At 39.2% G+C, this 12,318-nt stretch overlaps 1 protein-coding gene across 2 annotated transcripts in view; it reads right to left on the bottom strand.

Annotated features, from left to right (window-relative positions):
* Cpa6 (carboxypeptidase A6) overlaps positions 1–11,159 on the bottom strand; it is a 341,537-nt gene extending 330,378 nt beyond the window's left edge. For both annotated transcript variants that reach the window (XM_010611478.2, XM_010611477.1), the window contains exon 1: positions 10,759–11,159. In XM_010611478.2, coding sequence (XP_010609780.1) covers positions 10,759–10,874 — 116 coding nt within the window. In that variant the 5' untranslated portion in view covers positions 10,875–11,159. The remainder of the gene's footprint in view (positions 1–10,758) is intronic.
* Positions 11,160–12,318: the final 1,159 nt, after the last annotated feature.

Here is a 12,318-nt window from a genome sequence, read left to right as displayed (position 1 = left end):
CTTGCCATACAGGCTCATCTCAAACACTTCCAATCTCCAAGATGTTTAGCAATTCTGATGCCGTTTGCTATCACATCAGACATCAAATGTCTACATAATGCATAGCATATTATAACCCAGGCATATCTTATTATAAAGCTATTTTATATGATTCTTTTGGGGAAAAATGATTTCATGATTAAATTATCATTAGGGCTGTCTAAAGCCTGGTCTTCTTGCCTGTGAGTTGGTTATAGCAAGCAGAAACATAACTCTGTTTTGCCTCCAGTCACAAGTTGAGGGCTCAATGGTTCCATGACACTATGTGAGGCTCAACAGCAAGATTATATCAGATGAAGACATTCTAGTTCTTTGAGAAATTAGTAGAAATAAAAAAAGAGAAAGTTTTCACCTAGGAAACGACAAATTTCATATTAGCCTGCTATCTTGTCCCACCTACTATTGCAAGAATGCTTTGCCTATCTCACCTTCTCAATGTTAAGAACCTCATCAACATAAGATCTTCATTGACCTAAGAGCCTCAATACATAGGATCACTTCGCCACTCTGTAAGTCACCTGATGCTCCCTCTGATTATCATATGCACCCAATAAATAGTGGCTAGTTTGGAGTGTCTTGGTCTTGGCTCATTCCAAGGCACAGGCCTCCCAGACCCCATGTATTATGAAGTTATGTTTCTATTGTCTTTCTTTAGCCCTCTCCATCCCACTTTCTAGACAGATCAGAGGATTGATTGGCTCTGATACTGTGTCCTCATCACAGTCCCAAAATTAGAAAGGAAAGCTTAATAGACATTTGATTCATAAATCAGTATGATAAGATGACAATATTCTGAAAAGTAGATGGGAAATTATGGCCAATGAGATCACATATGCAAATGGTTACAGATTTTGTAAATACAAAAATAGGCCAGGGTTCTCATCTTGTGATAAATGTGTGACACCCTAGAAATCTCAACTTTTAGCAGTTAGTTATCTAAGACCGAATTGCTGTAAAAATACAGGATGTGTGTTAAGAAAATGAAGGTAGAGAAAAGGCAGAAAGAGTGCATGATGATCTTATATACTTGAATTTTCATTTAGCAGTCTGAATATATATTTGTGTTATCTTTTCTTTTTCCAGTTTAAACATAAGCCCTCAGGAGGCAGAGACTGCTGCTCTCTCTGCAAGACCTTCTAACACAGCTACTTAAGATTCTAACTCTACTTGGGATCGATGATAATGCCAAAGATGGGGATTTAGCTCAGTGGTTCTGCTGCCTGCCTGGCAAGCGCAAGGACCCAATTTGATCCTCGGTACCAAAAAGAAAAAACAACAAAATAATAATGCCAAAAGTGTAGTCATGGATCAGTAAGTGTGTATGGAATGAGGGAGGATGGAAGGGCTAGAGAAATGACCTTTTTGCCAGTGTCTTGTTTCTTTTTCCCCCTAACTCTATTTTTAGTTTTGGATTCTGGATCCAATAAGTGCCTTCTGGATACTACTTCCTACATTCAAGGTTTCAAGAAATTATGTTTATGTATTAGTCACTGGAATTTATTACACAGGTACTGTAAAGTACACATATCTGAAGTCATATTTGTTTACAAAGAGCTTTTTCTAATTAGGCAATCCTGAGAATCACTTTATTCTGTCTGTCTTCTCCCCATTTGGTCACCACCTGAATATTTTTAATTTTCTGAGTCACTTCCTTTGTTGTTAGTATAACATACCAGATATGTACAATTTAAAAGAGTACAGGTGTACTTTGGCTCACAATTTCAGAAGTTCTATTCCATGTTCGGCAGGTTTAAACACAGAAATGGCATGGCAGAGGGGCCTCGTGGAGGAGGTGCTCATGCCTTGGTGGCCATAAAGCAGAGAGAAGGGAGGAGCAGGGGAAGGAATTACACCTTTCTAGGTCACACCCAGAGACCAGCCTCCCCTGGCCACACCCTACTTAACAGCAAGTCAGCTATAGCTTCTGTAGCTATCCATAGCTGTAGCTATAGCTGTCGTATCTCTCATGATCCAATCCTCTTCTGAAAGATTCACATATGAGCCCAAAAACCCTTGAGGGACACCCTTAATTTAAACCATAACAACTTTGTCCCCTTCTCTTTCTGCTATTGTTACTCTTTGTTGTCACCATAATATCCCAATTGTCAACAGTCACCAGCCTTCAAGTTTTTCTTTCTCCAAGAGAACTTTCTTTTAAAAATTGAATTCTCTGCTTAAAATTCATCATGAACATTCTATCATGTCTAGGAAAGATCAGAACTGTGTGCTTTGGGACACAAGATTTATCTGCAGACTTATCTCCTCACATGCCTTATACTCACAAAGAGAAATGTCTTCTGGTTCAGCCATTCTTAATTTCTCTGATTTTCTAGACTTCATAAGATATATTACCTCCACTTCTTCGTAACAATAGAAAGCCTAAATGTAATTTCTAATTTTTTTAAATGACTGAGCTCTAGATCACATCCTTTTAGTACCATTTAAAATAAAAATATTGCATGTTTAATAATCACAAATTCCTGTTTGTCCTTTAAGACACATCTCACAACCAAGAAACACTGTTGACCTTTCTGCAGTCTGAATTAGATGACCCTCTCCTGTTCTTACCTGGCATCAGGAGTTTTCTTTGTGAGCTCAGGGATCTTAGAGTTGGGATTGTTTGTTTACTTCCCCAAGTTATTCATTGCATTGTGCACATGGACAGCTCTTTTATCTTTGCGGTCCCAGTCTAGCAGTGGACTGGACACCTTACAAATATTTATAGAAATGAAATAAAATCCTCCTTCATTAAATACTTCCTAGACTTGCCACATCACTTGCTTTCATCCCTGACAACTTTAAGGAATAAGAAACAACTTCTTATGGAATAAGATGATCCGCCAAAGGCAACTGTGAAGAATTCTGACAATTTTGCCGGCCTGGGTTCCAGTCCTAATTCCACCACTAGCTCTGCAAATCCTTTTTCCTTTCTGGAATTCTGCTTCCTCAAGTATTAAACAAAAGGCTTGGGCATGATTTCTTCTCCTCTAGTTCTAACATTCTATGACTTAATACCATTTATATAATAAAAATGCATACTTTAAATCAGCTTGAAATGTAAAATTCTACAAGTGCATTTGGAGGGATTATTCTTTTGAATGTAAGGAAGAATGGGTTGGTCGTATTGGAAGTATGTATGATCACTGAGAGGCAGCTAGTTATCTGACAGTGTGTTCTTCCAGATCTGGCCTTTGGCAAATGACCATATTTAACATCTTTTGCATCTAAGCTAATCTTCTAAATTCTAGTTTATAGTAAGTAATGTCTGAACTTCTGGGCTCTGGCCATAAAGAAAAGGAATGTGACCTTTCCCTTTTACTTTTCTGTTGGCTAAACTGTGAGAGACGAGAGATTCCTTGTATGACCTCATTTAAGGGCTGACTGCTGAGCATGGCAAAGCTACAAGACAGCAGGAGCCTGGTTCTCTGACACAATTAAGCACCCATAGCTTTTCTGGGTTTTCAAATGAGCAAGCAATGAATTTGTAGTTTAATCCATTGAGGAGAGGGGTTCCTTGTTACAGTAAAAAATAAAATGAAACAAGGCAAAACAATAGTATTCTTACTGAAATAGATATGAAAAGAAGAAAACATTTTGCTATTTTGAAAATACACTGAAAAAAGAGAAAAGTTAGTAATTTTGTTCAAGGAAACCACTTAGACATTTGCTTCAACCTTTGATAAAATATTTTATAAGGAATTTATGACATTACCCAGAATATGATCCTAAAGCATCTTACTCTACCTTCCACTTTATTATAAAGAAGGTAGCAGAGTAGGACAGCACTTATTTGGCAAATGCTAATCTAATAAACTCTAATAAAATAAATTTGTTTTCTACTCATTGATCATAATGAAGACTCTAAAGCAAATCACCAAAGGAATTTTTATTTTCATTTTAGTAATTCCATTTACAAAGACAAGAAAACATGTGATACATTTGTAGCTTATATAATACAAGCTGTGAAGTTATAAAGCACTAACATCGTTTGCTGCTTTTCAGGAGATGGAAGTTATTACGCTTAATGATATTACCCAAAAAGTATCTGAGTGCCATAAAATAAAGGATCTATTATCAGAATGGGCTCCAAGGAGAAATTGGCCTGAGCATTTGAAACACTCCTGTCCAATAGCTCAGTGAGCAGAGGGAGTGCTGATCTCCATAAAGTACCATTTACCTATGAGTTCAGAACAGAGAAGTAGAATTCTGCAGGACTGCATGTCTTTAACAAGAAAAGCACAAGGCCCAACACATAAACTGTACTGCAGGGAAAAAAGGCTTTTGGCATAATGAGCTGATAAACAATTAGCACCTAGCTGCTGTACTTTTTGAGCTAGTATATAATGAAAACTAAGAATATTCTACCATTAATAATGGGGCAAGAGCTAAAAAGACCTTCCAGAAGATAATGGAGAATTATATTAATGACTGTGTTAGTCAGCTTTTCAACAATGTGACAAAATACCTGAGAAAATCAACTTAAAGGAAGAAAAGTTTATTGTGGCTTATGGTTTTGGTCCACGGTTATTTGTATTTGTTTCTAGGTCTGTAGTAAAGTAAAAGGTTTGGCAGAGGGAAGCTGAGAGGGAGAGAGAGAGAGAGACAGAGAGAGATACCAGGACAAAATATATTCTTCAAAGCCACACCTGAAGTAACCTTCATTCTGTTAAATTTCCCTATAATCCCATTCAATTAATGAACTCATCTATGAATTAATCCACTTGATGAAGTTAGAACTAATGATCCAAATACTTCCCAAAAGCCAGCTCATTACCTGGCAATTAACACACCATAATTCACATCTCATCTCACTGCTGGGCAGCTTGAACCCTTGGTGGTACATGTAAGACTGTCTTATACATGACTGTACTAGTTCCACCACCAGTGATGCAAGCCATTTGATGGGAGAGTCATGCATGTTCCACCGGTGGTTCAAGCCTGCAGACGCATGTTAAGTCTTCAACACAATGAAATATTTAGGGACATTTTAGATAGCAACTAGAGCAACAATAGTCTGACTTTTAGAGGAACGTTTCAAAACCAACCTTAAAACCAACCATTGCTACATTGTTCCTATTGCTCCAATATACAGATAGCACACATTTCAACCTATCATTCCTGAGCTGAGATGGCTCCTTCCTGCTCTAAGGCCCTATTAAGACTGGGGTGTGCCTGCTTTGCTGGTTAGAAGTATGGAGTGCTGGAGCTCTACTTCTCTGACTTGGCTAGATGGATCTCAGGGATGAGGAAGAGTGGAGTGAAGGTGAGAAAACTACAAAGTCTGATTACAAGGGCTGAGAAAGTCAGGCAGAAAGATATGGATTTGATGTAAGTGGCAATAGGAAACCAAAGTTGGTCTTTGAGCAAGGGAGTAACAAAAGTATTACTTTAGTAAAAGAATCAGTATGAGAAAGGACTAAAGTTGGGAGAAAACTACTTTAACCAAGATAGAGATAAAGATGTCCTGAATATGGTGGGTGGCCATAAGGAAAAGGAGAGAACAAATAAGATACCTTTCATAGGAATGGAAGGAACTAGATATAACTTTTTTTGAATGAAATAACAGGGAATTTGTAGAAATAAAGGAAAACACATTAAGGAAGTAAACACAAAGTAGACTAAAAAGGTCAATCTTACAATTTGTCATCCAACTCAGGATCCTTCTCAGATTGAAAGGGGACACTGCTTACAGTGTTACGCGAGAGCAGCAGGCACACACTTGTTGGTCCTTGGACAAATGGAAATTGATGGCCATCTTGTCTGAAAAGAGCTTAATTACCAACATAGAAGGAAAATCTCAGATTCATTTGATCAGCTCTGGTCTCTTGTACTCTAGCCCTAGGTTTCTGAAGTTTAGGAAACTCAAAGGTGATAAAAGAATTAAAATCTCTTGGGAGGTTGAGAGGTAGAGACAGAAGAGCCAAAGAGGTAAGATGGAAAACAAGAATGATGTCTCTGAGGTTGAATTTGCTCTGCTAGGTTCACAGTTCACTTTTCTTTAATATGTCACATTCCAGCTTGGGACCTCTTTGCTTACAGGAATTTGAGGACCAAACTACTTTGTTCAAACTACTTTCTTGAAATTTACTTTGAATCCCCATATCCTATTTCTGCAGATGACTAGTAAATTTATGGACAAATCCCTGTGGGTGGAGGTATGCATTTTTGGAGGTGCAACATAGACACTGACTTCTCAGAAATCACCAGCATTTAGGGAGGCCGAGTTAGGAGGATTGAAAATTTAGTCCCTCATTGGAAACTTAGATCCTGTCTCCAAAGAAGTGGATGTTGGGGGGCCGGGATTTAGCTCAGTAGTGCTTGCAAGTGCAAGGTCCTGAGTTCGATCCCTGGTACCAAAACTAAAAAGAAGGTGTTGCTGGAGATGTTGTACAGTGGTAGAGTGACCCTGGGATACCTCTCAGTATCACCATAACAAAACAAAACTGCAAACCAGCTGGCTATACAGTCCTGTATATAAGCATGGTCATGGGGAAAAAAACTGCCTCAATAGAGCTACTCCCCTGAGAAAGAAGAGACGGGGAAAAACTGTATTGAGACACGAGAAGTGACTTCAAGAAATGCAAGGCTGCAACAAGGAAGGAAAAGTCCCACTGGTCTTCAAGCAGACCCAAGACCAGTAGGGTCAAGTCCCAAGAAACAGCTAGTGTGTAAAGTTCCTCTTCCCTCAGCATTTTCTTCCAAGTTACAGTAGAGTGGGGAAATCAGAATGAGCCTGGCCATAGAGGGATTTCTGCCCTTCCTTTTGGGTACGCTGAGTATGTTTATCAATCCTCATAAAAGTCTGCTCATATCGTGTGTATACAGTATGCACTCATTTTACATATGGATCATTCTTTATTAAACTGCAACTCTCAGAGATCACTGACTTTGTCAATCAATATTCTTGGCACACAAAGGGGCTTCAAACAATAGTTCTTGGACGAATGAAGGCACATATTCATGGTCACTTTTGGTGCTACTTTTGTATGTGTGCATATGACAATGTAAAGTTTCTTTGTCTTGTTTTCTATCCCTATGCTTCTGCTAACCTTTCTTAGCAATGATTCACCATCAGTGACTCATCATCACCCTAGAGAAGAGGTCCAAGATTAAATCTCTAATTTTACCTACTTCATCCGTTTATTGTCCTGAAATTGTCATTTCCAAAATAAGATTAAGATTTCATTTTTTTCTAAATCCAATTATTTTCAGTATGAGTGATAGATTATGAAGTAGTTTATGGAGTTGAGCAGAGGTGGGTGAGAATTCCAACTGTGTCCTTGGGTTAGTTAGCTCTGAACCTGGGCTACACAGTTTGTACTTTATTTAGCTTATCTGTCAAATGGGGACACCAATGGCACAAGGTTACGGTGAAAGCTAGTTGTAGTAGCTAAGAAGTACTTAATAAATGCCAAGTGCCATGCTATATCCATGCTATTGTTTTTTTTCAGCTTTGAGTTTATTAGTACATTTTAGGGATATAGTACAGTTACATTCATAGTTGGGATCTTGTACTACCTATTGTTTTAATCTTCACAACAACTTGGTAGGGAGGTTCTAGATTTACCTCTATTGTCCAAGATAAGGAGACTGAGGCTCAGACAGTTTAATACATTTGAGTTGGGCCATAATTTCAATATCTCACTGCTGAGTAGCACTGAACCACTGGTGGTACATGCAGGAAAGTCTTACTGGGTGGCATGAGACAGTCCCGTTGGGTGGGTACAAGTCACCCTTTGGGACAATCATGTATTACCACTAGTGGTTTAAGCCAGTGAGAACATATTAAAGAATTTGCCCAAGGTAACAAAGCTACCAAGTGTGGAACAGTAGGAACTGAAATCTAGGCAGTTAAACTTCAGGATTTATACTATTCCAACTGGCATGAAGAAGAGAGGTAATAAATAAGCTGTTTTTTAAAAAAATCATAGCCATGCTCATTCTATAGTATGGCCAGCATTTATTGTTTTACAACCGTAGATAGCCTTTACTGTAACTTTAAAAAACTACCCTAATTTCCTGTGGTGGAAACGGGTTTTTTTTGTTTGTTTTGTTTTGTTGTGTCTTCAATATCATAATATAACAAATAACAAGGTCTGCTTTCAAGAAAATGAGATGAGGGCAAAGAACAGCACACAGAGTGATGTTTGCGTAGAAAGCTCACACTTTCACTGCCCTTTATCACCCAAAGTTTGACTCGGCATTTGTAGGCTATAAAGCCCTCAACCAGTGGAATATCAACAGCACAATGATACATAAAGTCAAATTATTTTCCTCACTTTGTTTTATTTCTTTCCCATGTATTTCAGACCTCTTATGTAAATGTATCTTAATATAGTTATTATCTTAATATAGAAAATCAGATTTTCCCTGACATCTTTCTACACATTTTTTGTTTTGCTTCCAGAGACACTTAAATTTGTCATTCACTAAGCATCTGTTATAGGGTTTGCTTTCTCTAGTTGTTACTATTTTATGTTCAAAGAAAACAGCTTATTAGGTGCTCTCAGGAGGTGTGCTAGGTTTCGCTGACCTATTTCTTATCATGTTCGAGGTCCTGCAAATGATAATTACATATTATTGAATTCAATCAAGACTACAAAATATATTTATATGAATGTAAGAAATAGGGTTGCCTTATAATTATTAACATGGCAAATAAAAGAAAACTTATTAAGGGATAAAAATGAAGTGCATTAGAACAATTTTAAATGGGCACAGCCAGTAAAAGATAATACTAAATACCAAATACTATTCCATCATGTTTTTCCATCAGATTCTTGTCCCCTAAAAAGCTAAAGTAGTTTACTAAGTGAACAAAGCAAAATACTCCCAATTGTGATTAGCATTTCTGTCTTGTGTAATGAAAGAATGACATATATCTCATAAAAGTACATTGAGGTTCTTTTAATGTTCCATACACTCAAATATTTCTAGTTTTCAAGAGGCTCTGGCCTTCCATTATGATGGGCAGGTAAGGTTCAATTCTTTAGCTTCTCATTGTTTCGTCTTATTTTTTTCCTTCTAACTTTCTGACATCTTGTAATTTATACATTTGGGGCCATCTTATTATGTGGCAGTCAAAGAGAAAATGGCAATTATTACTTTCAGTGCAGAACAACAGAGAAGGCTGCACAACCTCCTCCAGCAGGGATCCAGTTGCTAAAAATTCTATCTGGAAAAGATGTTGCTGCTGGCCTCATTTCCTCTACAAAGTGGTGCTTAGGGTACACACCTGCTCAGCTGAAGTGGGCCTAGTAACATCATCAAGGGGCACCACACACTGAAATAATTATGGACAGAGCTGCAGCTAAGTGTAGGAGTGAGGTCCTATGTCACAAGAGCACATCTAACTCTGTGATACATGTTTCTCATATGGCCCCATGTCAGCCAAGAGAATCAGAATTAACTCTTGCACCTCAGGCTGCACTATCAGTCATGAAACATGGGCTCACATTTCCAAAGGAGGTGACAAATGACAGGATGTGAAGTGTGGACCTTGTGTGTTCAGGAGACCAAAAAGCAGCCCTCAGATGTTAACTCTGTTCTGTTCCTCCCAGGAACACCAGGGTAGAAAAATTTGGGATCATATTACTACGTACAACTCCTACCTCTACCAACACCTCCATCCCTATCCTTCATCCTTTAACACTAAGGACATATTTTTAAGATTTCTTCGGTTCTCACTGTATTCAGCAAACGCTAAAGCCAGCACTCGGTTTCTTCAGGGCAAAAGGGATATAAGATCCCTTTTTCTAGTGTCACATTTATAAACTCCTCTCTACATTATTCCTGAAAAGAACAACTTTTCTTTAAGACATGGGGTATTACCAGGTTATAGTCTAGCTTTATATGTAAACTTCTCCCAACTGATGATTATTGACAATATACTGTTTTTTTAAAAAAGACCAAAGACACTGGTTTTCTGCCTGTGTTTTAAGTGACTAGAGAAACTACTTCCACTTCTAAAATGCAAGCATACCCTAATTTTCAGGTTCAAAGAATAGCCCCCTGCAAGTCTGAGCCAAGCACATGCTATCTATACCACAGCCAGCCTTCAGGATAAGAACATGCATCATAATACACTGCTTTCTACCCATCTCTGGGCCTCCTTAAGAAAGCCATATACAAAACATACTAACTTAAAGAAGGAAGAAAAGTCATTGTTTTTCTCCTTCAGAAATATACCTGGTTGGCTACTTTTATTCTGCTCATTTTGAGTTGAATTATTTGTACTGCTTGGATTTGAAAATCCTTCTAACAACCACTTTGAAGACTAACAAGCATTAAAAAAAATGCCACACTCAGTTCTTAAATTAATCACGGGTGAATTTCAACCCACTGTTCCTGCATGCATTTCTAAAGGAGAGGCTTTAATTTTCAGGTCATAATTCACATGGTACTACAGCATCCTTCATGCTGAGCACCAACCAAGGCAAATACTGCATACTGGCTACAGCTATCCTAGGCTGAATCTCATTGAACACTGGGTCCTCAGCAGAGGTTGGCACCTATAAAAAATATGAAAAGCCGTTGACTTTCATATATTCTGTGAGCCAAGCCAAAGAACTGAGAGTTGTATGTACACTTTATGTAAGGGACCAGGAAAGTGTGCAGATTCACACAGAGAACGTGAGGCAGCAAGTGAGGCACACGGGAGCAAACCAGCCCCCTCATTCAAATCAAAGCCGTGCAGGGCACGAAAGTCGCTCCACTTACCCAGCATAGCGGTTGTTATAAAGGTGGCTGTGCCCTGGTTGCAGAATCTTCAAAAGGAGCCAGCAAAGAGGCAGAAAGGCAGCTGTCCTGCTCCTGGGCTTCTCGAGGAAGTTCATAGCTTCATAAAGACAGGAGCTGAAAGTTCCTCACAGCAGTCACCGGAGAGGAGGTGGCTCACAGCAGCCCCTGCTCTCTACACACGTTGTCTGGAGGGGGTGGGGGAGAAGGCTAGAGAATGAGCAAAAGGTGACACTTCTTTCCAGTCACAGAAAAAAAAGTTTAGGCAGCCGAGGAAGGGAAGTTGCTGTGAAGACTTGGTCTTGGGAGAAGCAGCAGCCCAGCCCAGCCCAGCCCAGCCCAACTGCAGAGCCTGATCCCTAATCAGACTCCCCTGGAAGGGGTTGGGCCTCTCTGGTGCTGACTCATGGCAGGGATTTGCTGGGTGCTACTTCCTTTGGGTAACTTTTCTGTTTTTGGTTTGTTCATTTTTCCAATTTGAAGACCTTGACTTTTTCCTTCTCTCTACTACCTTCTACACCCTAAGGACTCTATTGTAATTGCAAATAATATGTCAGAGGATGAATTCAATAAGCAGGCATAAAATGTTCTAGGCTTAATTTGTTCTCCCATGAAAAATTTCCACACAGCTTCTACATACTGAAATGACAGTAATAGTCCTGATGAGCACAGGCACAGGAGGAAGTTGTGTACCTGGACCCCAGAAGCTAATCTTGGTTCTGTTCCTGACTATTCCAAGAGGGAGCAGTGGTTTTGGGGGGCTGCAGGGAGCTCTTCCTTTGCATTCTGCATGAGCAGCACCCAGCTCTCTTGCTTTTTCAGAGGTCCTCATAGACATAGGAATAGGTATCCAAGTGTTTTACTCTGTTGGCTGCACATTTGAAGTCACTTAGGGAGCGTGAGCATTTAAAGCAGAATTCTGAGGAGTGGGATTGTTTTTTAAAAACTCCCCCAGTGATTTCAATGTTCATTCACCACCCTGGTATAAAGAAGGTTTCTCAAAACTCAACCTGCATACAGATCACCTGTGGTCTTGTTACAAGACAGCTCAGAGGCAGTAGGTTGGGTCCTGAGATTCTGCAATTTTGACATACTTCAGGTGATGCTAATGTGGAAGATGCTTTAGCCTCACTTTGAGTAGCAACCCTTTACTGTAAATGAAGTCTACTTATCAGAGGCCAATAAATACTCCATTCTGTCTAGAAAGGAGGGTGAAGAGGGCAGAAGAAAGGAAGACAATAGAAACAATTTCATAATATTTGGGGGGCTGTGAAGTTAGTGCCTCAGAGTGGGCAGAGATGAAGATGCCCTGAGCTCACCACTATTTATCAGGTGAACACAATAATTGGAGGGAGCATCAGGTGACTAGAGGGTGGCAGTAAGTAAGACCAGTGCTGATGAGGGTCTTAGGCTGATGAAGGTCTTAGATGGATGAGGATTTTGGGTTAATGAGGATTATGAGATAAGCAAAGCATTCTCACAGTAGTGGGTGGGACAAGATAGCAGGCAAATAAGGAATCTGTCCTTTTCCCAGACGAAAAC

Source organism: Fukomys damarensis, unplaced genomic scaffold (genome assembly GCF_012274545.1).
Source record: "Fukomys damarensis isolate Sample0158 unplaced genomic scaffold, DMR_v1.0_HiC HiC_scaffold_5, whole genome shotgun sequence".
Taxonomy (NCBI): Eukaryota; Metazoa; Chordata; class Mammalia; order Rodentia; family Bathyergidae; genus Fukomys; species Fukomys damarensis.
The sequence above is the reverse complement of the archived record's forward strand: the minus strand, read 5'-3'. Positions and strand labels throughout refer to the sequence as shown.